The sequence below is a fragment of the Ambystoma mexicanum genome, chromosome 1q (genome assembly GCF_040938575.1).
Source record: "Ambystoma mexicanum isolate Mex_15411 chromosome 1q, UKY_AmexF1_1, whole genome shotgun sequence".
Taxonomy (NCBI): Eukaryota; Metazoa; Chordata; class Amphibia; order Caudata; family Ambystomatidae; genus Ambystoma; species Ambystoma mexicanum.
Genome location: NC_090922.1, coordinates 792,420,411 through 792,447,079, shown reverse-complemented (window position 1 = coordinate 792,447,079; position 26,669 = coordinate 792,420,411). Strand labels below are relative to the sequence as shown.

At 44.6% G+C, this 26,669-nt stretch overlaps 1 protein-coding gene across 6 annotated transcripts in view; it reads right to left on the bottom strand.

Moving 5' to 3' along the window:
• Positions 1-26,669, bottom strand: part of ODR4 (odr-4 GPCR localization factor homolog) — a 1,066,769-nt gene that overhangs the window by 702,246 nt on the left and 337,854 nt on the right. For all 6 annotated transcript variants that reach the window (XM_069641378.1, XM_069641383.1, XM_069641382.1 and 3 more), the window contains one exon: positions 17,497-17,603. In XM_069641378.1, coding sequence (XP_069497479.1) covers positions 17,497-17,603 — 107 coding nt within the window. The remainder of the gene's footprint in view (positions 1-17,496; positions 17,604-26,669) is intronic.

Here is a 26,669-nt window from a genome sequence, read left to right as displayed (position 1 = left end):
TGCAGAGTTTGTGTCGCTCGGCAATGATGTTGTTTCTGCTGAGCAACGTTGGGGCACTTTTCGCCCTTTCCCCTTCCTGGCAGCCTCCTCAGGCTCTGTTTCGAGTTTCACTTCTCGCTTAGGCTTTGTTTCAACTTTCACTTCTCGCTCAGGCTGATGCTGTGGCAGTGGACTGGCAACAGTTTCTTTCGTTTCCGAGACCGTCTCCTTTCTCTGGTCGTCGGAAGTTGTCAGCAGTCCTGGGAATCTTTTGGCATGTGTCGCATGGATCCATGCCTTGCGACCGTCCACTCGAATGGCTGTTTGTGTCACCAAAAGTACTTGGTAGGGGCCGCGCCACCTGGGTGCTAATGACGTCTTCCGTTGAAAGTTTTTAATCAGGACCCAGCTTCCAGGCTCCAGCACATGCCCCGGTCCGGTGTATCGCACTGGTAACGCCTCCTGCACCTGCTGATGAATCAAACGCAACTTCTGCATTAAAAGGCCACAGTACGTGCTTAACACAGGGTGCTCTACCTCGCATAGTCTTTTGGGCTGAGGCGCGCACCATACATTTGCTGGTCTCCCCATTATAATTTCATAGGGGGAGAGCCCAGTTTTAGCCAGCACAGACGTGCGCATGCACAATAGCACTAGGGGGAATGCATCCACCCAACTCAACTTGCTCCCAGCACAGATTTTAGCTATCTTTGACTTTAAGATACCGTTATGTCTCTCAACAAGTCCGGCGGAACTCGGATGCCTGGAGCTGTGGAATCGCTTGTCAATCTGCAGACCTGCACAGATCTGTAGTACTACTGCGCCCACAAAGTGTGGGCCGTTATCTGACCACAGGACACGGGGCAGCCCAAACCGGGAGAAATACTCTTTCAACATTACTTTTGTCGTTGACATGGCAGTACAGTCTTTTAAAGGATATGCCTCCACCCACTTGCTAAATGCACAAATCACCACTAACACATATTTGTAGTTCTGGCACCTTTCCATTTCTATTAAATCAAAATGGATCACCTCGAATGGCATAGAGGGTGGGCCAAAACTACCTACTGGAGTCACGGTTCCCTTCCCTACATTGTGTTGCAGGCACGTAATAGAATTCTGCACTTGTCTTTCTGCATTCTTTTTTATGTGCTCATTTTTCCATACTGTGGATAAATGCTGTACCATCTTCTTCGCGCAAATGTGGGTAGGGCTATGCGCCATTGTAACCATTGCGGTTACGTAACAATTTGGCAACATCCAGTTCTTGGTCTCTTTGTCCACCCAACATCCTTCCAAATCTAACTCAGCAGAGCCCTCAGCCCACCCCTGAATCTCTTCGGTCATGGCTGTTAGGCAGAAACCTGTGCAGTTCCCTTAGGGACCACTGCAAAAGATTTAAAACTACAGGTGTTAGCAGTAAACCCACTTGGTAGCAGTCTGTACCACCCAGATTTACCTGGTAGCTGTGGCTGAGCAGTCAGACTTCCCTCAAGAAGAGTTAGGCAGTATGCAAAGTGTACTCAATAGGCACCCAGATACAATAATACAAGCAAACACTGACCAGAGCTTTGGTATCAAAGTATATAATTATTCATTTTAAAACACACAGTTGAAACACTCCAGCACTTTTATTGTAAAATATTCTAAACACAGTTACTATTATGATATATACACCCCTTTTTCCCTTATTAGAAAATCACAGTAAAACACCACTTATTTTCATACAGAGGTGAGCGCTTAACTAGATTGCACTCTAATAAGTTTGTGAGAAAGGGAGGGAAAAAGACAGAATATGGAAAGGTACACCACTCTAAGATTCAGGAACACTGTTAGCAAGGCAGAAGAGCAAAAGTCACTGGTGAGCCAAAGTCCAAAGGCTGGGCCCACTCTTCGAGAGAGCAGAGCACAAATGCGCCCAAGATCACACAGTTACACTAGGCTTAGAAAGTCTTGCAGAGGGTTCAGGAAAGAGTTTAAAGAGGCTTAGAAAAGTTTAGCCACGGTGTCCCAGGCTAACCCAGGTTCAAAAGCCGAGGGCTAAATCTACCCCGTACAGTCGGTTGCAAGGGAAGCCAGGCGGGACACGGTACCTTAAGTGGGAAGGATCCTCCAGCGGCGGCAGTTTTTCCTGGTAGTGGGTTCAAGTTGCGTTGTCGTCCAGGTGAAGAGAAGATCTCGACTTGGAGGAAAGATGAAGGTCGTTGCACTACCAGGGAAGAAACCAGCCGTGGAGTTTTCCGGTTAAAGGTGGTACCTGGGTTTCGCGGTCGTGGTAAAACGTGGTATCCCGGTTGCCGGGGTGCTTGGCACGGGCAAGGCGGCCATGAGGTACGTCGGGAAAGCGAAAAGACGGCGAAAACTGGTTATCCCCACCAGTCAAAGGAAGCAGACTCTCCGGCGGGAGATCTCCTCTGTCGTTGGGAAAAGTGGTGAGGCAGTCCAGCAGGGCTCCACCGGTGGTGGTGTCGTGGCAGGTCGGCTCAGCTTCTCCCTCGTTGGATTCTTAGGTCCTGTGGCGACTTCTGAAGTTCCAGTCCCCAAAGCCCTGCTTTTATGCAGCAAACCCCCATTCACTCAGCCTAGCTGTCGCTCAAACATGCTAAGTGGTGAGCCGGCGGGCTCACCACTTGGGCCAATCAGGGCGGAGTGCGACTTGAGTTGCCTAGACAACTCAGTCCAGGGTGCCTAAATTCCCCTCCACCCCTCCTAACTACCCCAGACATAGTGGCACCACTTTGGAGGGCTTCTGTGGAGAAGCCATTTTAGAATCAAGTTTTGGCAAAAAATACCAACCGGAGAATTAATATTAATTAAATAAACCGGCGGTATGTTCGAGGCTACCGTAAATAATTAAATAAAGATAGTAGCCTAAAACAATGGGAAATCCCATAGGAAAATATTCGCGGTTGAATATAAAAAGTAGTATCCACTGCCACCAGCCAAAACTCGATCAGGGGGGACGGAGACGTGCCCCCTCGACTAACAGACCCTGGGGCAATCGAATTGCCCCAGCCAGTATGTCCACAATATGATGGTTTGTACTGGTTCTGTCCAGAATTTAAGACTAGTAAAGTCAATGGTGACTTTACATGCCCTGGGAGACAGTAGTCAGTCCCAGGGTATGGAGTCTATACTGGGGGGTCACTATGACACCCCTGTGTTACTGCACGGAGGGTGCTGTGTAACACACATCACAAAAACACATGAAACCCTATGGGGTAAAAGACCCCATAGCCCATTAAACACATCTAGATTCAAAGAAACACACTCAAATCATGTCCAAGAGTGAGGGTAAAAGAGTCTCACTCTTGGCAGGAGAAAAAAATAAACCCCAAAAATCCAGCAAAGCTGCTGGGGGACTCACTAGGTTAGGAAATTCAGCCTAAACAGAGAATTCTCCCTAACAGTGGCCTCAGCCTGCATTTCTTTGACTGTGGCAACTCCATTCTCTATCATACAAGGTACTTCCTCTGTTTGTACTGTCATCATTCTAGTACTCAAATCAGTGGCTGTTTGTTTCGCAATCCTGTCTGCAAATGCATTTCCCTCTCCCACTTTACATGTTACTTTTTTATGCGCCTCACATTTTACTATAGCTAGGCGCTTTGGAAACGTGAGTGCAGACAACAATCGTACAATCAAAGGCCCATGCTGAACCCCGGCCCCATGTGATGTCAAGAAACCCCTCTCAGCCCAGAGTCGGCCAAAGTTATGAACCACGCCAAAGCCGTACTGGCTGTCAATATAAATATTAACGTTCAAATTCTCTGAGAGTTCACAAGCTCTAGTCAAGGCTATAATTTCTGCGGCTTGTGCTGAATTATATGGGATTCTTTTACTTTCCACAACCCTTTCTAGAATAGTGACAGCGTATGCGGCAGTTGACGTGCCATCTGGTAATTTGAAACAAGAGCCGTCACAAAACAACTCTCCATCTGGCTCTTTCTGTGGGGTGTCGCTCAAATCAACTCTTCCCTTTGTTTCTTCTTCAGTGACCATTAAACAATCATGGGGTGGTGATTCGTTGTCACCAATTTCTGCTATGGGCAGTGGCATTAATTCTGCAGGATTCAATGCGCTACACCTCATAATTTGGATGTGGGGTGCAAACAAGATGAGCTCATATCTTGTTAGTCTAGCAGAGGTGAGGTGTTGCGTCTGTGTTCTGTTTAATAGAACGTCTATGGCATGTGGCACCATCAGAATTAAAGTATGCCCCAATATCATTCCTTCCGTTTGTTTCACTGACGCAGCAGCCGCAGAAACAGATCGCAAACATCGTGGTAGTGCGCGCGCTACAGGGTCTAGCGCGGAAGAATAATAGCCGCACGGCCCATTTCTTCCACCTTGTTCCTGTGTCAAAACCGCCAACGCACATCCTTCACTCTCGCTCACAAATAGTCTAAATATTTTTTTGTAGTTTGATGTGCCTAAAACTGGTGCGGAACATAATGCAACTTTCAATTGTTCAAACGCTTTCTGACATTCCTCATCCCACTGTAAAGGCATCACTGCATCCTTTTAAGTTAATGTTATCATCAGCTTCACAATCAACGCAAAATTACTGATCCACTGCCGACAATAAGAGGCCATGCCTATTACAGCTCTCACTCCTTTTTGAGTTTTTGGAATAGGCATACTAGAAATACTTTCTATGCGTTCTGGTGTTAATCCTCTCCCTTCTTTCGAAAGTAGGTAACCCAAATAACACACCTCCTTTTGATTATACTGGAATTTCTTCAAACTCGCCTTGTGACCATGGGTCGCTAGGTGTGTCAATAGTAATATAGTACTCTCTTTGCAGATCTCTTTTGTGTCAGCAGCTAGTAACAAGTCATCTATGTACTGCAAGAGTGTGCAACCTGTTGGTAGTTCTAGCATATCTAGCTGTTCTTTTAGTGCCCTGCTGTAAATGCTCGGGCTTTCTGTGTATCCTTGTGGAATGCGTGTGAATGTGAATGATCGACCTCCTAGAGTGAACGCGAACAGATATCTACTGCTTTTATCCACTGGAATGCTTAAGAACGCGTTCTTCAAATCAACTACACTAAAGTATTCTGCAGTGGCCGGTATCATTGTCAGTATTGTTGTGACATCTGGGACCAAAGGGAATTGTGGGTCTACCACTTTGTTCAATGCGCGCAGATCAATTATGAAACAATATGGTACTTCATTGCCTCCTTTCTTGTAAACTAGAAGAATCGAGCTGTTGCACGTGCTACCTGCAATTTCTTCAACCACCCCCAATCTCACCAGGTCAGTAACAATACTCTTTAATCCCTTCTCACCTTCAACGGAAATTTTATACTGGGGAATTCGTGGTAATGTAACACCTTCTTTCAAAGTTATTTTTGCTGGCTCTATTTTCAAGCATCCTACATCGTTATCATGCATTGCCCACAGACCGGTTGGTACTGTACTTCGCTCTTCTGGTAACGCTTTTGACATAAATTCCGTCACCGGTGCATCGTGAGGCCAAATTGTGAGGAACACCCCATCTGCCGTACAATGTATAACTGCCCCCAATTTTCTCAACAAATTTAATCCTAGCAAGTTCTACCCACAATTTTCTGTTAGAAGAAATGGACACTGTTCCGTAAATGGTCCTATTGTAATTGGGACAGCTTCGGACACGGGGCTAATTACTGGTGTACCTGCAAACCCTACAGAAACATTCTTTTGCCCCGACAGTGGGATCTCCGGAACCAAGTGGTGGTCTATCGAAAACTTTTGTGCCCCTGTATCTACAAGGAAACGGTGCTCCTTATTCCCATCTCTCATTTCTACGTAGGGTCCTCTCTGATTCACGGTAATAGACACTGATTCCGACCCCTGCCGTGGGCTGTCCTATTGCGAAAATAACACATCGTCCGATGTGTAGTCACCACTGCTGCTATAATACGTGTTTGGCTGTGTATCAAAAATGTTCCCATTTCCCCCTCGGTGTTCTCCACTCTGATCATTTCCCTGTTGGCCCTGCCCGCCCTGATTTTGGTTCGGAACACTTTGGTTCAATGCCTGGTTCTGTTGAGCTTGGTTTTGACCATGGGATTGGTTTTGATTACCTCCATTGGTATATCCCTGCTGTTGCTGCATGCTATTTCTGCTTGGGACATTTGACCCCTGATGTCCTCTATGAGGCCTTCTCTGGCCAAACCCACCTCTATTCTGTAGGTACGGGCATTGCGCTCGCCAGTGTCCTTCCTCCTTAAAGTACGCACATTAATTTAATCCCAATGACACCCGTGCATATTATTCAAATTTCCTCTGCCTTGTGCATTTCCTCTACCTCTATTGTATCCAATCACCTGCTGCAGTAACACTCCTACTATCGTTCGCATCACTTCTTTTCTCATCTCCAATGGGTACCTATTACATATCTCACTTACTTCCTTCACGGACGTTCTTTTGTTCGACATCCATTGCATTGTTTCCCCCACCCATGCCTGCAATCTTTGTTTATCACCCATTTGTCCCGGTGCCGGCAAATGCTTTGCACCACCTGGAAAAACTGTCGGCCACGATTTTTGCATATACAACCTCGACACCTCCTTCCTACCGTTCTTAATACACTCCTGACTATATTCAGGTGTAGTAAACATTTCAGCATATCCATCTTCCATTTCATTTTTCAGTTCAATGAGTTTGTACACATGTTTTCTTACATCCTCATCTCGTTGCTCACTGCGTGCTAACTTATTCAAATCTAACTATCTTTGTGGCGGTAAATTCCCAAGTATCTTTTTCCATTCTCCCACCAAAAATTCCCCCATGCATTCCAATACTACCTGTCTCTCGTTGCTTCTTCGGTACCCATACAATGAGGCCAATGCTGCCGTCCCATCATTTCCTTCTATGTACCTTTCTGCCTCTTGTTGTAATTCAATCCTTCTTTCTTTGCTGATCGCGCTGCGAGTTACCCGTCCAAATCCTGTTCCTTCAGCCCCGCCTCTCGCCTCCCCGGTCTCAATTTCGACTTCGGGAGGGAAGGATGGTGCTGAATCTGTCTCTGGAGCGGGAGGTGCGGATGGGACAAGGTGGCATCTCTGAAGGGCCTTCCTGGGTGCTGGGAAATTGTGCGTCTGTGGTCTGCGCTTGTGGGAGGGCTAGAGCTGTGGTTGGGGCGTGGGTTAATGCTTGCGTGAGGGGAAGCGCTTGGGCTTTGGGAGGGGGTATGAGAGCTACTGGTTTGGCCTGCGCAGTCACTACTGGCGTGTTTGGTTTCGATCCTGGTTTTGGGCCTCGACCCGTATGGGTTAGCAAATGTTCCATTAATTCGTCTGCTATGTGTAGTTCCTGCTGCGGGTATATTCCTTCTATGTTCATTTGCTCACGTCTCCCTTCCCGTCTTAGACTTGCCGTCCACTCCTCCTCCTCTTTTTCTTCTGCTACCTTAAGCTTCGATTTGTGCCTACGCGCATGCTTCTCTCTACTCCTAAGTCGGAGCATTGCTTCCCTCCTTCAATCTTTGATAGTCTCAAAAGCTGCGGGTCGCGCTTTTTTCCTTATCAACACCCTTTCTAGGTTATCTATCCTCGCAATCTCAAAGCTACCATTAATCGGCCACTGATGGTCCTGTTGCTTTCTAATTTGCCTATGCCAAATTTCACAAAATATTATCGCACCCTCACCATATTTTGCATACATGTCATAAGCCGGCGTTCCCCCAGGCGGTGCACTTTGGCCATTTTCCAAGGACTGTCTACCGCAGCGGAAAAGCCCCGCTAAAGTGGACAGTACTCCAGGCATGTTTTTAACCTTCCCCTTGGTTTACTATCCTTAACCTGGATGTTTGAATTTGCAAAATCAACACTCTACCAAAAATCAGGTTTTCGTTTGAATCGGGAAATGACTCACCAGATAAAACAAGTCGCCTGTCCTGACGCAACCTCTCCCAACGTCGTGTCTGCGCTTCTCTGGCTTTTGCCTCGTTTCGGGACCCTCGCCTCCTTTGCCCTCTGGCCCGGTACATCGATCAGGGATCAGATGTGTGCAGATCTGCAAAGAAATCTCTCCTCACTTCTACAGGGCGCCCCGTACACCTCTTGATCCCGGCTCGATCGTCCCGTCCTCGCCGTTCTTCCGCCTCTACTCCGTTACAACGTCTATGAAGGGGCAAGTGGGGGAGGGTCCCTATTCGGGCGCCATCTTGAAAGGGGCCCTTAGGGGTCCCTCGCGATATGGAAACAAGGGAATAACCATACACGAAAGGATGCGCCGGACACGAGGTTCAAATTCCCAGTGCTAGGATTTATTGCAAGCAAAATAGTCCCAATTGGCCAACTGTGGTCTCACGCCCCGCGACGTGTATTCTCTAGACCTCGAGGGATGCAAGAGAGCGAATTACGTACATCAGTTACATATATACAAAGTGCATATCATACAATCAGCTATGTCATGTTTAACACCCCCCTTTTATTAAGTTTCTTTGAACTCGGGATGATGATGGACATTTCCGACGAGTATGACAATTATGACACTTTCGATGTCTATTCTAGTAACAATGTGCAATTTAGAAAGTGCGGAGGCATCTTCTAGTTGTTGAACAGAACACAGTGCTTCTGTTCTTGGAAGCAAGCTGCACACGGGGGAAGAGCCACATTCCAAGCTTTGCTATCTATGAGGTGCTATTCGTGTCCTGGGATTCGACACGCTCTAAAGGGTTTTGTGAGGGGGGGGCCGTAAGAAGAGCATAATTCAAGCCTTTAGCTGCTTTGTTCTAACATATTCTACCACAGTACAAGACTGGCTGGCAGCTGTGAAATGATTAAATGCCTTGCAGCTCTCCCTCAAGGCTACAGAGAGGGAGCGTGGGCATTCCTTTCTGGGCTACTCATGAGGAGTTTCAACGAACTCCTCAGTCCCGCGACCTTGCCCTTTCATATTCAGACAACAATGTTAACAGTTGAGCAGAGTAAGCAGAATTTGCAAGAATTGCAAGCTGCAAAGCAGTTTAGACAGAAAGCATTCCCCATACCACTGCCGGCATCATGCCCATCAGGGCCGGGAATGGACACTTGGGAGCACGAGAGCTCGACAGTATGGTCAACGGCCTCCGAATTGAAGCAGCGGCTGCTGACTAATTCCCCGTCTGAGGCGCCAGCGGGGGAGTGACTCTCTGCCTGCATGGCATAAACCCCCTCCATTTTCTACACCTGTTGATCAGGGTCTTGGTCCGAAAGAGCTTAACGCCTTTACACAAGCGCTTGTCGTGGTCACAAGGGAGATACTGATTGCATCAGCAATGGGTGTCCTTCCAAGGGAATTTGCTGTTGCAAGACGGGCAACATTTAAAAGGAGTCCTCTCCATAGCAGAGAGAAGCAGCAGCCAGACCAAGAGAAAAAGCAGCGAAGGGGCAAAGGAAAGGCATTCTCAAGAGAAGACAATGAAACAGGGCTGCACTCTCCCTATTGTAAAGGCCGGGCAAGAGGGCCAAGGCCACATGGGAAACAGTCACTGATCAAACCAGGATGGAAAGTTGGCAGACAGGACCAGTCGTCGAACAGCCGTCGAGTAGTCTCTGAAGGCAAGCAAAACTGCTGAAGACCAGTGAAGTAGCAATATAAACTCTTACGAGCTCTGCATTATGTGCAACCAACTAGGTAGGCAGAAAAAAACTATTGGTGGGACCTGAACGTGTGAAGGATTTTGGGTACACTACGAGTGGGTACACTACAAGTCACGTTAGGGATAGTGTTACAGTCATGCCCATGTCGACATCCCTTTTTGATCTTTGAATACTCCACGATTACGCTAATGTCAGACTATATGCACAGCATGCGATTCTAAGTAGATTCACAAGCATCAGAAACTTGTTATATGCACATAGACATCATATTAAAGTTTTACTCAAAAGATTAGCATGAAACACTTGTTTCTCTTTCTAATTTTTCAGAGCTTTAAAGACAAAACGATGTCTATTTTGCCCCAACACTGAATTTCCATATTTTCTAGAGGAAATACTTGGCAAGTAGCCATCAAAGCTTCAAAATTGATTGCTAAGCTTCAGCCATTTCCGGCTCTTCAGCCAACATCTCTTAGCATTCTGGGACTTTAGTTCTGTTGTCCCCTTTATGAATAGTATGCACCCACAGTGGGTTAATGCATTTACCGCAAGTATCTGTGTGCACCCAAAGGTCAAATCCTTGTGTCCTGCACATGCAAGAGGTGGATACAATGAATTTGATTTTGTTGTATAGGTGAGAGACACACTATTGAGCTACATATCCACATCACTGGAGAAAAACCAATGTGTACAGGTTTGCAGTGCATTAGATTACTTTTTGGGTGATGCATGTCCTCATATCTCTGTTACACTGAATTCCAGCAAAAACATGCATTGCCAAAGTCAAAAGATATTTGCTCTTGAATGTGTGTCAGATACACATTTGTCAGGCACTACCATACCATACCATAGGTATTACCAAAATATGCTTAGGCACACATAACATTTTCCATCTTATTGCGCGCTAGTACCATTATTGCAGTGCCTGGCAAATGGCTATTCAATTCCCGCACAAAAGTGAAAGCGTTTGGCTATGCCAATGCTTCTTCAATTGGCCAGTCTAACCTAATGAGCATGATCAATTGTAAACCTGTTCATCTAGTAGAAGTTTCGTTTCCCAGCACCAGTTAATGCAATTGCCATTGCAAGCTCACACTCTACTAGAGACCAAGATTCCAACTGGTGAATCATATAACAAAGGTGATCACCCTTGGCAATGCTCTAAGAAATCATGTGAATTTTCTCAATCAGGGGTTCTTACAACAAATGCTTGTGTCTCCAAAATGCTTTATATCATGATCAATTCTGCCAAAAAACAGTGAACACAGCAACTAAATTTGCAACAAAGAATAGCCAACATGTGACCTGTGATTGCTGCAATGTTTTCAAGGACACAATAAATAGAAAATACAGAAAAATAAGTACGTGAATTAAAAAATGTGTTTTCAAAACTCATACATTAATTATAGGCCAAAGAAAAACAAATTACAGATTAATAACCCATGACATATTTGTAATGTTACTTTTTAAGTTAGTAGTGCTTCCACATAGTCACAAATTTGAGTGAAAAGAAACCTACATATTTTTGTAGAACCTTTAGGCACCCAGGTTAGAAGTCAATATGTTTGCTATATGTCCAATTAATTAGTGGAAAGATCTAGTGGAAGCGGGAACTACATCATAATGCATATTAGCAAACAAACACAAAAGGTAAAGATTGGGCTTTGGTTGGCTTAAATGTGTCAAATATGTACATCTGATTAATGGATTACTTAGTATTCTAGTAAACAGGAAGAACGGTGTAAAACACCTAACCAGTTAGGTATCCCTACAAAATATCCCCACCAAAAATATTGTTGTACATATGGCCGTTTGTCTCGCCATAGGCAATATTATTGGGGGGGTTATTTGTGGGAGCGGGGTTGCGCGGGTGTCCCCTGCACATTTTAAAATAATGCATGGGTTGCGGGGTTGTCTCCAGGAGGGTCCATGGGTCAATATTGCGCAAAAATATGGCAATACTTTTGCATCGCAATATTTTTGCAGGGATATTAACACATGGAAGCACCAGTTATTGTTTAGAATTACCATTTAAATGAATATACACTTTTCTCATGCATTATTCATAATAAAACATTCAATTAGTGCTTAGAATAAAAAAAACAGTAGTAAAATATGTGGTTTGTGTTAAGGTGGGGTGTAGCTGTATTGCGGTGCCCTGGAGTCTCTTAAGTAGGCTGGCTGCGCTACAACACTGGGCCGTAGTACCACAACCACCCCAAAAAGATTGTAGATTTGAACAGTTAACATCACTTTCGAGCTATGGTTCAAATTATCCTCCCTTTTCTCTGCTAAATCCTGATCCTCCTTATTGTCAAAGTTAGGAAAAATAGGTATTCTTAACCCTCTCTGTATTTTATCATTCTCCAATTAATTAGTTAATGCGCCTTGCTCCCAATACTTATTTCTTTCTCTTTTAGAAAGGTGTTCCAATCGAATGAATTTCTGTCTCAAAATCTGCACTGCATTGTAGTTGCTTTTGAAAGCATTGCCGGCGCTCCCCTTGGGTGCAACAAGGCAGCTCGATCCTCATACCTAGTTAATTAGCCACAGTGGATCGACAAGTGGCTAGAAACACCACCCAAAGGGTTAATACGATGATTTGTGTGAAGGTGGAGTGTAGCCGTATTGCGGGTGCGCTATTGCCCTCGAGTCTCTTAAGTAGGCTGGCTGCGCTACAACACTGGGCGGTAGTACCCCAACCATCCCAAAAAGATTGTAGGTTTGACCAGTGGGTTAGTGCTGTAGAAAATCCGATGGCTGAAACTAGTGCGATGTGTCATGGTGACATCACGCGCACGCACGTGTAACGTCACACGCAATATCGGATATAAACAATGGTAGTTAATGACGCCAACCTGCTGCCACACGTGCAATGTTGGGGATCTAACCCGCAAAATGTTCGCAGACAGACGAGGTAAGCAGGACGATACTAGAGGGGGGACATCTTAATCACTTCCCCACCAGACCAGGAGAAGGAGTATTATCTTTAAATACTATTGGACAACTAGCCTGAGTGCAGCTGTAATTGTGTATATAATATGGGAGCCCAGTTACAGTAATGCTAATTGTTAAGTGGCGAGCACAGATCTTTGTGATGTCAATGGGGACACATAATAAGTAGGTACGCCCCACAATTTATCTTACAGGATAATATATCCATGATAGACATACATAAGAGAGAGGCACATCAGTACAGCCAGAGGGCAGAACTCCAGAACTCAGAACCTTGGTTAAGTCACCAGAGACTGGGCACCATTCCGCGTGGCACCTAACGAGAAAGAGCAATAGTCCAATGTGACCAGTCATCCCTAATATATGAATCTTTTATCAATATGTACAGGAACCAAGAATAAGTTGGTAAGAAGGTCAAATATAAATTATTGGAATGCATAATTTTGACACCATTGAGTCAGTGATTAATTAATAGGGCATGTCAAAAGACCCAATCACAGTACTAGTTTTAATAGACAAGCAACCCTACAATAGATCTGGCACGGGTTATAGGGTTCTGAACACTACTGCACCACATTAACAAAGATAACTATGTGTAACCACGATAATAATACAGTAAGAGGTAATATTAAGAATCCTAGATCCGCACCATGTGCAAAATGTAATGATCATCACTACCTACTCTGTAACAAATGACGACATGTCTGTGTATGTTCTCATATGACCCGACCAACGGCCCACTTTGGTATGTTACACTCATATTATTTCATTTCTTATGGTTTTGATTTGATCTAGTGATAAATACTTTGCCATTTACCATTTGTGATTGTATGTTACCATATCTGGAACACACTTATTTACTTAATTCAGCCTTGAGAACGACCTAGCGTCTAGACACGCGTCGGCTGAACATATGTTATGTTATTTTGCATTTATATAGCGCCTTATATACCATTGGTATGCTCTGAAGGCGCTGGTAGGTTGAACGCCCTTGGGAACCGAAGTTCGGGTCAGTAGAGAGAGTAGGGAGAGTCAAAAAAGTGCGTGTGCGCACCAGGTATGTGTGCAGCTGGTGCGGAGTTCGAGTGGTAGCTGCTTCTTAGCGGTAGGTGTGGTGGTTGAGATATCAGGAGTATGTGTTCGCTCTGGCCAGCTTTATCCAGAACGAGTGTGGCTGCGTTAGGCCTGAGGAGAACACCTGGCTGGGGGTGTGAAACCAGCAATGTTTACTTAGAGTGATGTGGAGTGAGCGGGAGATGTAGATATGAGAACAGTTATACCGAATGGTGTCATAGTATCTCTGTGTTCTAGTTGAGTGGTGGTGTAAGGGAGAGAGTAAGCGTGGGGTGTGGTATGATGTATGTTTTTTAAATGTTCCCTTCATTCCAAAGCATAATATCTATGTCACGCAGTTCCGTGCACATACATAATATGTCCGTCCGTTGCACATACTCATCCGTTGCACATATTCGTCCGTTCCACACACTCGTCTGCTCCATATACACTTGTCTGCTCCACACATTCGTTCAGTCCGCACCCTCGTCCAGTCCACGCACTCGTCCAGTCCACGCACTCGTCCAGTCCACGCACTCGTCCAGTCCACGCACTCGTCCAGTCCACGCACTCGTCCAGTCCACGCACTCGTCCAGTCCGCGCACTCGTCCAGTCCGCGCACTCGTCCAGTCCGCGCACTCGTCCAGTCCGCACACTCGTCCAGTCCGCACACTCGTCCAGTCCGCACACTCGTCCAGTCCGCACACTCGTCCAGTCAGCACACTCGTCCAGTCAGCACACTCGTCCAGTCAGCACACTCGTCCAGTACACAGCACTCATCCTGTCCACCCACTCATCGGCACAACATACTACTCGTTGGCTTGACAGTACTACTCGTGAATAAACCAGCAAGCACAACACTAAATAAAATGTGCAACTATATTTGTTCAATGTAATTCTGGCAGTGCGCAGGTCCTCAGCACTAACCCACTGTTCAAACCGAAAAATATGTGCAGTCTTGTTTCCATATGGGATTACATGTTTCTAAAGGTATTATATGTCATGGATGTGGCCCATCCTGTTTAAAAGAGAACCAAATGCAGCATGTATTTCCAAACAGAACCCTCTGAAGTACCTTTATGAGGACCCGCTTAAATCTCTTTGCGATAAAATGAGATTTTGCCAATCAGAGGACTGTCTACGTCAAAGAACTGTAGATATTGTGGAACATTAGATCAAACAGAAACTGTTAGACACCTGCTGCTGTCTTGTGTGGGCCATAACAAATTAAGGACCACCTATTTGGGACACTTATTGTTCGGTATTCAAACATATGATGAAGAAGATTGGTGGACCTGCTTGATGAGTGGGGAAAAAACAACCTTAGTGATAGCAGTGGCGTCATTCTTCCAAAACATCGGATTGTGAAGGGAAAAGGATAACAAAGAATAAGCCACTAAAATGGGTTGACAACACAGTAATATCAATGGTGTAAGGACCATACTGATAAACGAAGATGAAGGAAGCAAAGTTGGGGGGCAATGGACTGAATAGACCCCCGGCTAACCTTCTGCGATCTTAAGACTTCGAGAAAGCAAAGGAGGACCTGTTTATCTCATTTTTCTTAACAGATGTTGTCTTGTAGAAATTGTAAATCAATTAAATCAAGTTAATAAAAAACAAAATATAAAATGCAGCATGGTAACCAAGTGTTGCTGGCTTCGATAGTCGAAAGAACGCCAGCAACATGGGGTTACTATGCTGTATCTGATACACCCTGCAACAGAATGAGATGCAAGCTTTGACATATAAACCTCAAGAAAAATATAACAAGATATGGAACGAGATGCATCCAATCCCGCATGTAAGTCAACATAATACTTAACAGTTCTTCAAGCAGATTACAAACCTATAGGTGAGAGGTGATTATGAACGACCAAATAACTTGTGACAACTAAAAACAACCAAATAATAAGATCAAAGCAAAGAATAAGCCCTGAAGGACAGTATAGTGTGGATCGAATATTGGTTATCCCACACTGTGAAACACGTAGAGGCCAATATCTTTCCAATATTGATTGAGGAAATATTTGTTTTCTTTGGCAAAGAGAAAGACCTCTATGTATGTTCCATTTGTCTCCTAGAAAACTGTACATATGTTGCTACCATCTTTGATTCCAAGCACAAATCAAATTCATTTTTATTATAAACAGCTCACAGGAGATTAGTGTATCTTTGTTAAAAACTATGGAGATTAGCAAATTCTTTAGGAACGTCCTCTTGGAAACCAATATGGCTACCATGAGCACTATAGTTATTTCTTTTTATTTGTATTGATATGCAGAAACTAAAGTACATAAGGCTCTTCTAGCATGGAAAACTAGACTCCTCAGCCTACTTGCTTTTATGCGCTATGTTCAGCTCAGGCACCTTGTTTGTTAAAAACTAGGAAATACTACTAAGTATAGATGGGAGGTTTGTTGTTTAATTATTCTTAGATCAAAAAGAGACACTACAGATTATGAGAGTAACATAAGGAATATAGACTCCCTTCTATTGATAGAAACAGGAGAACTAGAATTTAGAAAACTTGGAACAAGAGTATTTTCACCACAGACTATCCTATTCAGGTTCGCCTGAGGTAAGAAAAGTATATATTATATATACAAGTAAAGAAAGTCAATTTGAGCAAAGTCACACATTCCACACAAGGCCACCTAGTAGCCATCGCTGGAGGTTCACCTCCAGTTCCGAGGCCACAAACACAGGGCATTGTGGGTGGGTGAACTACCAGCGATGGCTACTAGCTTGTCTTGTGGAATGTGTGACTTGACTTAAATGGACTTTCCTACTTTCACATTTCAGGTGAATGGTTTAAAAAAAAACTTTTTAAACACACCATAACTTTCTTGGTGTATATATTGTAACCAACTGGCTCCAAAGGAAACATGAGACACAGCCTGCTAACCATGGCGGTGCCGTAGGAGACTCTTGTAAAAGATAAACCACATATCCTTTAAGAAAACATGAGAATACTCACATTTGCCAAGAAAAAGAAAAGTTCACAGCACCCTATTGGTCAGTGTATAATTTATTTAATCAAACTTTCTTCATGTTATAAAAAGTCATAGAAACATGGCAGAGGGGAACAATCACCTAGCACAATTCGTAATGCGTTCCGAACGCTTGAAAAATGCTTATTGGTTATGCTACTCGATCTCATTGAAATTATAAATTACACACAAAAAATGGTTTTGAGTAATACGTTTTTGTTGAGGTTTTCCCGAAAAATGACATTGACACTCAATGCATGAAATGCACTTGAAGAAATGTGTTGTGGGCTTATCAATTTTTGTAACTATTTTCTTTGGAGTTGTGGAAACAATATTTGAGGTAGAAGTCCCAAAAACGTTTAAAATGTTTTACACATTTTTCTGTCTATTTTCCATTTATTGTAGCATTGAAAAAGCAGAGACGACGTGTTGAGTGGTGTTCAGCTTTATTTGCAGTACAGCTAATGATATACAGCATTTTTCTCTTATGTGCAAAAAATGATTGCAATTAGAACGCATTAGTGTAATACAAAGTCTTGAACAAATAAACATGATTTCTTGGCACATCTTAAGGGCCAAGGGGCATTGCTAGCCAATAAACAGGATACTTAATCAGCGTTTCTACTCCTTAAAAAAGGCTTTTGTACAAAAAGTGTTAAGTGTCCGTTAGCAAAAAAGTTCAGAGGGGGCAGGGGTAATGTAGTTTTCCTCTTCTCTGTCAATATTGGAGATGCAGAAATTGATACATTGGTGCAAACAAAACTCTAGCAATCAGAAGAGCACATTCAAGTACCCTTTGTATGACCTTTACTACAATATTGCAAACCTCTGAAACTACAATTATTCAAAAGGGTACAGAATGTACTGAAATCAGTTTGCCAAGCGTTGATTGTTAAATTGTATGCCTGAAGACATTACAAGATAGCTATTCTATGAAAAAAGGATACTTCTTTGTAGCGGAGCAAAAGTGAAGAGCCACCCGGTCTGCCACATCATCCTCCGTAGGACTCCATAGTCGTGTTTTCATCACAGATTTTTCTATTGAAAATATCAGCTAAAGAAAACCATGTACAAAGATTACACTTAATTAAATACATAACAATGTGCAATATTTACAAGCAACCAGTGCATCTATTGATATATAACAATTCTAACATGAAAGTTTATGCAAAGCAACCCAGACAAACTGTGGTTACTGTGCTCACCCCCCAGATGACGCCTATATCCAAAAACACTTCAAACACATGACTTTGGCGTCATTACTGCCCAGCAAGAATAACAAGGATCACTCCGATTACTCCTCTGCCTCTTGTAACACTTGTCAACTAATGTTGTGATGCTCTCCTCCACTGCTTAAACCCCCATATCCACTGGTACTATCCATGAGCCTAATGTATTTTCTGCTCTGGATACCTGTAAGCACCCATGCCCATTTCCAATGCAAAACACATCCCTAATATTCACACCACCAGCACCACTGCCCTATGTACAGCACAAATGCTCACCCCATGTACAATGCTAGTGGTGACACCATGTTCAATGCTAATGTTGACCCTATGCACAATGCTAATGCTAACTGTATGTACAATGCTAGTGCTGTTCCCATGTACAATTCTAATGATGACTTTATGCACAATGCTTATGCTCACTTTATGTACAGTGCTAGTGGTGACCTCACGTACAATGCTTATGCTGACTTTATGCATAAATAATTTGTTACACACTCCTCTACGCACAATGTGCACATCCCATCGCTTGGACCCCTCCCGCTCTCCCTCCCACCATCGTGATCACCCTTTCTCACCTCGCCCACAAACCCTACATGCAAGAATGCATCCACCTCAAACTATTGCCTGCTGCTTTAGGAAAACCGACCACCACCCACCATCTGCGTCACAGCCCTCTGGATGTCCCATTACCTCCCGCACTCTTCCCCTGGTTACCCGCCCTGATCTGAATTGGCTCTCCTACTCAATACAGGAGCATATAAACCACCCACAAATGTCCCAATATACCCATCGCAACCACCCTCACAGACTACATGACCTCGCAATCAGTATCACAGACCCGTTCCATTTACGCACAAAGGGCACTCCCCGCTGCAACAACCAAGCCCATCATAATTAACCCCCACACATCCATATCTCACCCCCACCCCCTCCACCCAACACCTTGCCTACCATCCTTGCCAACCTCAAACCCCCCAGAAGCGAACATGACACCTGCTTGGGCTTATCATGCCTCCACAGACTGTGCGCTTGACTAAAGGGCCTCCCACCACCTTCATGAGACCAAATACCAACACCCTGAGGACACCATAGCAAAACCCCACACACCCACACCTCCTAACACAGCTGCTACCAAATCCGTCCTTACACACTTACCATCTCTGTCCCCATCCAAACCTACCTCTGGCACTCCCACCTGCCCCCTCTCCCCTCTCCCTACCAATTACACCCACACACCTTGAATGCGCACATGTAAATGCACGCGCCATCTGCGCCCACATCTCTGACATCTATGACCTCATACTAGCCAACAACCTTGACATGTTGGCCATAGCAGAATCCTAGCTGCATGAGGCAGCGGGACTCTTCTTTTCAATTGTTCTACCCACCAGTTACTCCATCCTACGGGCCGACCGACAAGGCAGCCAAGGAGGCGGAGTAGCCACCATCTCCAAATCCACCCTCTCCATCAGAGCTTCTCCCCTCCAAACTCTCCCAGGCTATGAACTCCTAATGACCAAAATTGAATCCTCCCCCCAAACCACCATCAACATCCTATTACTCTACCACCAACCCTCTAACACTGGCACACCAGACACTGACATCCCCCTGCTCATTGTCCCCTTCCTTAAGCCAAACACCAAACTCATACTCCTAGGAGACTTCAATCTAGGCTTCAGAGACCCAGCTGACCAGAAGGCCTCTGGCCTCACTTCAGCCCTCGAAGAAATGAACTTCTCCCAAATGGCCCTCTCTCCCAACCACAAAAAAGGAAGGATCCTTGATTGGATACTCTCGTCCAACACATCCCTCCAAGTCACCTCCATCGACCCACTACCCTGGACAGATCACTCACTAATCTGCTTTACAGTAGCCATCACCGCCAAAAAAACACACAGAATAGGGGACCACCCCTCTCCCCCATCATAGAGTGGCACACCTATAAACTGATTGCTGAGCGACTAGCCCCTACTATTCTGGCCTCCCTCGACACAGCGCCAGACAGCGCCAAACCCGAAAACATTCACTCGGCATACAATAATGCACTAGATGAACATGAGCCACCTTAAAACTTCCGCCCGTAAAAAATAAAAAAAAAAATCTTCAGAACTGGTACACAAACGAATTAGGTTCCCTCAGCAAACAAACACGCCCTTGAACATCTTTGGAGAAAAATCCCACCCTCTTCAACAAGGAACCCTTCCATCGCGCAGCGAGTACCTGCAAAACAGCCATCTTTGCCACCAAAGCCAATAACTACAATACTAGAATCAATGAAGCAAGCTCCAACGTCAGAGCTCTTCAAGATTCTTAAAAAGCTCGAAACCCCTGCCCCGCCTTCCGATAGCTTTCCCAAAAACAAAGCCTGGTGCTCACTAATCCAGTCAACCCTAGTCACCAAAACCCATAACCTCAGGGACAAAGCCATACTCAATAAGTCCCACCTACCCCTGCCTTGCTCATCCCTTGGGAAACCACAAATCCCTTCCACCCCCACCTCACCACTGTTTCAGTTCTCTGCCATCTCCCCAGCAGAGGTCCTCACCACCATCCAACACCTGAAAGCATCTAACTGCTATGGGGACATACGCCCAGCCAACATTATTAAAATGTGTGCTGAACCTCTAGCGCCCATCATTGCCAACTTCATTAATCCTTCTTTCAAATCCAACTCTATTCCCAGCTCCATCAAAGAAGCCTGGGTCTCGCCACTCCTGAAGAAACCCTCCCTAAACCCTCCCCTCCCCACGAACTACTGTCCTATTACAATGTTACCATATCTCCTCAAAACATTGGACCGCACTGCCTACTCGCAACTTCAAATCCATCTCGAAACCCACAAACTACTGAGCAACAGCCAATCTGACTTCAGACCTTGACATAGCACTGAATCCGCCATCCTCTACCTAAAGATCCAGCTCGACCACATTGAGGAGAAAGGGGAGATTGCCATCTTCTTTCTACTGGATCTTTCGGCGGCATTTGATCTGGTGGACTACTCTAATCTGTGCCACCACCTCACTGCCAGCTTCGCCCTCTCCCCCGAAGCAGCCATTTGGATCAAGTCTTTCCTATCAGCCCGATCCACTAGTGTCTTTGTGGGCTCGGAAGCAGCCGATCCCACCCTGGTCTTTTATGGTGACCCCCAAGGATCCTGCCGAATCCCCACGCTGTACAACATGTATACCAAACCCCTCATTGACCACTTGGATAGCCTCGGCATCCCTTACACTAACTTTGCTGACGATACACAGATCCTTCTCAAAATCACTGATAACCAGGAACTAGACTCAGCCAACATCAACTGCATTTATAGCATCAACCAGGCATGGATGGCTACCCACCATCTCTGCCTGAATGATGACAAGACAGAGCTCCTTATCGTGGGTTCTCCACACTGCCTCAAATACCTCGACCCTGCCTTTACCTCCTTCTGCATCGATGGGAACATCACCTCTGTTTCCTCCCACGTCAAAACGCTGGGAGTTCACCTCGACGCTGAACTAAACATGCAAAGCAATCGCTTCTTTAGTCGCCTATTCCACTAAACTCATTAACCTCTCTAGAAAATTCCTCACCGCCAGTAACTGCCTCACCCTAGCTAGGGCCATCCATGGCAGCAAACTGGATTATTGGAACGCCATTCTAGTAGGAACATCAATGAAAAATAAAAACTCCAGTTGATACAAAATAATGCACTCAGAGCAGTCAAGGGCCTGAAGTGATCTGAATACATCTCGCAAATCAGACGTGAGGTACACTGGCTCCCCATCAAAGCATGCATCGAGTTCTAACTCCTTGCGATCACCCACCGCTGCTTGCACCACACCGCCGCCCCCTACCTTACCAACCGAATCACAAAAAAACCACATCTCTCATAATCTAGGCTTCTCCTACTCATCAGCCCTGTCCCTAAAGGCGTTTTCCCTAACTCAACACAGAATAACTCTGGTACTCGTCAGGATGCAAGTCAAAAACCAAAATATCGTCCTCTGTCCAAACCAACTACTCTATCACTACCACTAAGAAATACATCAAAAAGGATTCAATTAACTTGTTATCAAAGTCACTAAGAGAACAGCTCCCTTCTCCTGTTGAAATATTCTAATCTCAGGCTGACTTAAAAACAGTCTCTTGCAATAGGGTCCGATTTACCAAATACACTCAGACCGGGAGAATCTGGAAGAGTTCTGGAGACCATTCCTTGATAGTACTTTAAACGTCTCTTTATTTTCTTTCAAGGATTTGTTAAGACTTTATCCATTCTTATTATTACTGGCACTGTATCAGGACCTTTGATATCTTGAATACTAGGGATATTATTCCGTGACAGTGTATTATCTTTTTTTTTTAATCTTTCACATGTGTTGGTTTTCCCACTGTGATGAGGGAGTTCACTCCCGGGGCACTCTTGAGATTTATGGTTTTTCGTATCGCCACTGTAAAGAGGGAGAGTACTCCCGAGGAATGCTTGACTCTTAATTCTCTGGATATCACTACTGGGAGGAGGGAGTTCCCTGCGAGAAATAATTGACAGTTGGTTCTCTGTGCATCACTAGTTCGATGAAGGAGTTCACTCCTGATGAATATTTGACCCATTTCTGAGCATAGTGTCCATTCGCTGAACCCGTGGAAAGACAGCTTGGTCCCTTTGGTTTCTCCATCCGAGAAGGACTGTCTCTCAATGCTCCGGGCAGCGTGGGTTTGAAATTCCTGGGCCTTGCAGGACAGATGCTAGTTTCTCTCGCTGCTCTTCCTGTAGTAGTTTCAGGTTGGGAGGAAGGAGTTAATAAGGCCATGTCTTCTGGAAATAAGAGTTTAAGGAGGTCTTTCACGGGACAGGGTCCTTATCCTCTTGAGTGGAGTCTCTCCCTATGAGGGCCTCATGCTTTTTACCACCCCTAGGGGGACCTTTGGATAGCGGGCCCACTTACCTAGCCTCATAGGGAAGGGCTCCCCCAAACACTCTCGCCCCCCCCCCCAGGAAGAAGTGACGAAATCCTGCGAATGGTCACAATACACACAGCAAAGCATACTTACTCTCAAAGAGTCAAATATCACTAGCCATTAGCTAGCAGCGAGTGCACATTCCGCACCCTGCTTTTTACAATAGTAAAATATTTCAAACAAGCAAGCAGTTGTGACTATGTTGGGAGTAGAGAAAACATTTGTCTCATCTTGAAGATTAATAAGCATCTACCAATTTGCCCAAGCTGCAGCATGGGAGACTTTGGCCTTCAATCAGGGAAACTAAGCTGGGCAGGGGGACGAGGCAAGTCTTTCCCCCCTGGCTTTTCTGGCAAGGGTAGGTACAGTCATCAGGATCTGCCATCGGGGGCCATCTTTTGTAATTAAGCTAATACAAGAAAAGCACATGTAATGCATTTAAAAAATGATATTTCCTTGATTCCAAGATGGAGGCTGAGTGAAATGCATTCTCGGGGCACAAATGAACATTTAATTCCAAGCTGAAATAAAAGCCCATTTCTGAGCATAGTGTGCGTTTGCTGACCCCGTGGAAAGACAGCTTGTTTTTGTGTGCCGAACAAGTTTGGTGTGTATTCCATAAGAAGCTGAAGGCAAGATTTGTCAGCGCTCATGAGAAACCAGGAGTTGTATACAAAGCAGTGAGGTCCGATGACTGCACCAGCCGAGCAGTTGTGGAACTTTACTGACAGTGAACGTCTCTGGAAAAATACTAGGTTGGCATAAGAGTGAAAGACATCAGACAGAGTAAAATCAAGTCACTCTAACCCTTTTTGGACTTCAGCTGGGCTCACAGAAGTAGACTTGCTCCTTCAGCCTGTTCCCATTAGAGAATGGCTCTCACTCACTTCGCGCTCTGAAACACTTGCATATGAGTGCAATATAAATAAAATATCGTTTCATTTTTTCCAACCGGGGGTTTCCAGTTATGTGCTTGGCAGAGATGAGGTGTTTCAAAACAACGCTAACAGTGAGTGATGTATTACATTTGTGCTTTCTTTTAGTTTGTGTTGTGCTTATGTTTTTCTTAAATCAGTAATCTTTAATTGAGATTTTAAAAAAAAAGACCTGAGAAGTGTCCAATTCAAAATCTCAATTGAGCGTGAATGAATTCTTGTGTTCCAAAAAAGCACATTGCCTTCCATGTAAATTACTGAGATTTGAGAAGGCAAAACAGCACACCTAAGAAATGTAACCACTAATGGGAGAATGTAGTGGTCAGGACTTGCATTTGCACAAATAGAATTCCTGTGTGTGACTGCCATAAATGAAAACTCCAAGTGATATGTTGTAATAAAGTCAGCCACGGAATACCATCAAGTACATTGGAATAAATGTAAATAACATTGCTGAACAGCTAAAATGGATTGCAACAGGGCTTCAAATTCCCACCTTAAAATAAGAGACTGCGGATGGCCAAAATAATAGTGCTTCATACATTCCTACACTATAGCATCCCAAAGGGTCTAATTAGAATATTTAACAGATCATGACACCTGTGAACTAAGCTAGCCTGAATGTGCAAAACAGTGATAATTGGCTGGCAATTCCTACCTAGACCTTTTTTGCACTCTGAATTTAGAGTTCTGCCATGTGTTTGTGATGGCCCGATGTGTAAGTCACAATCCTTCATAAGATGGTAGATCAGACTGGCTTACCTCGTCTATTCTAGCATCAGTCACAGACCTGGATGGTGGACTACGTGCTTCAGGCTGTAGGTCACATTTTTCTGGTGTTTGAACATTGCAACACCATATTAATCAGAATTCACACTAAGAGATTCAGGAACCAGTAGCAACATATAAACACACTAGCCTGACATTGGTAAATACGTAGACACAGAATGGGGGAACTCTTTACGATCCCTGTAAAGCAGATTTGGACATACAAGTGTGTCAAAGCACCAGTTTACGGTTACAAGGCAGTAGGAATTTTGCTTTACTTGCAGAGGTTTTCTGCTTTAATTAAGCAGCATCTTCCAGCATCTTCCAGGCCTGTATTAAAACCACTTGTCCATATAGTGAATATGAAACATTCCATCATGCTGAAAATGTACATGACATGAAAATGCCTGGGGAACCGGTGAGAGCGAGGTGCCAGCCATTGCTCTTCGAAGAGTGTATAAGAGTCTGTAAGAATACATGGATAGTCGGTATAGCCCACTCTAGTGGCTGGTAAGAGCGCAAACGTTAGCAGTCAAAGGTCACAGGCAGGTTAGAGTTGAAATTCACAAAGGGAACCTCCAGCTATTGGCACCAGTGGTTATGACACAGTTAAAGCAAGCACAGTTGAAAGTCTTGTAGGGAACAAATGCCCTTATATCTCTGCAGGTGGTCTTATAACCTGCAGGTATAGGAAGATAGAGTCTGAAACAGGAGGGTGAGGAAGACTGCTAATGATTTGTACTGGGGCACACTCCGTTTAATGCAGTGGGAAAGTGCTGGGGCAGCCTTGCACATTGTGCAGTGTTCTGTTGTTGCGAGGGCATGTTTGGAGGCACAGTGAGCAGTAAGGACTGGTCTTGCTTGACACTAGTGATCATCCTGGTAGAATCGGTTTGGTGATTTTGGCCCTGGAAGACTATGGTGTTGCACGCTAGGTAACATGCTTGAACAGGCTCCCAAAGGTTGGTGAAGGAAGCAAAGCAGTACACTGTATCCGCAGGTGAGGGGGGACTATGACAGGTGGGAGAATGAAAACCTTGCACACTTTTAAGATGGATAAGTAAACCCTGACAAGGTAAAAGCAAACTCAGCTTGAATATGAACAGAAGTCTAGGGGACCCCAGAGGAACGGACGCTACAGAAACCACAATGTCCCAAATGATGGTTTAAATTCGAAGCACCCGGGTATGAGAGTGGAAAATTGATGCAATCTGTGTGGGTCGCTCTCTTAAGGGCTGATGCCAGGAAAATCTTTGTTAGAACATCAGAGGTGGAAGAACAGATCTCCATCCTAGATGATGAGGTGGGCAACTGGAAAACACAGGGTACAGTGCTCTAGCATTCGAATTGTCAACCTACCAGAACTTATCAAACTAGAGTGAATGGATCTTTCTTCTTTTTTTTCCTTTTTTTTTTTAAACGTCTGCTAGACTATTTCTTCTCTAACGGAAAGGTAAACAGAACACTGACAAGAACACTGCTGCTGATTCCCACCCAAGAGTTACCATAGCTTGGTGCCTTAATTTCAGAGACGGCAGTGCTCTATTGCAGTGGGAAAGGCACGTTGGTCCAATACAAGTCAGGGGGAAGCCCTGGTGTGTGTCTATCCAGTTTGCACAAGGGAGATGCAAAAGGTAACAGCCATTGTTTGAATCAGTTAAACAGAGTTCCAAAACAAAGTTCTTTACTGCATGATGCTCTTTTGAGCCAGGCTCAAAAAGAATCCTTACTGGGAAAAAACTCTCCATGTTAAACCTGGGAATGGCTCGAGAGTGCATAAAAAGTGAAGACTTGGAAAAGACTTCATCCTTGGGATCACGTCATAAGAATGGCACGCCTGATCAGATCTGATTATCAAGATTCAGCTAATGAGATGCCCAGGTGGAGACACGAGGGACGATTGTGGTGGCGGCGTATGGGACACTTGCTCACTTTGCAGCTGATGGAAACTAGGCCAGGACTTTGTTGAATGGTAGCTAGCCCCTTATTTCGGCTTAGGTAACGCACAAGCTTAGCTGGGGCAGTACGGACATGATGCAAAACTGCACTTTGAAAATCTCACATTACTGTAACAGGGCATAAGGCAACATCATCAGCTAGAACATGTGGTAAGTCAGACATCGGAGACTGGCAAGAAGAGATGTTTGCAATTGAGTATTTTCATTAAAAGGAAAGAATGCCTATTGTATCCCTACTTCCACGAGGAGTTCCCTAATCTTTAAAGAAAAACAGCAAACTAGT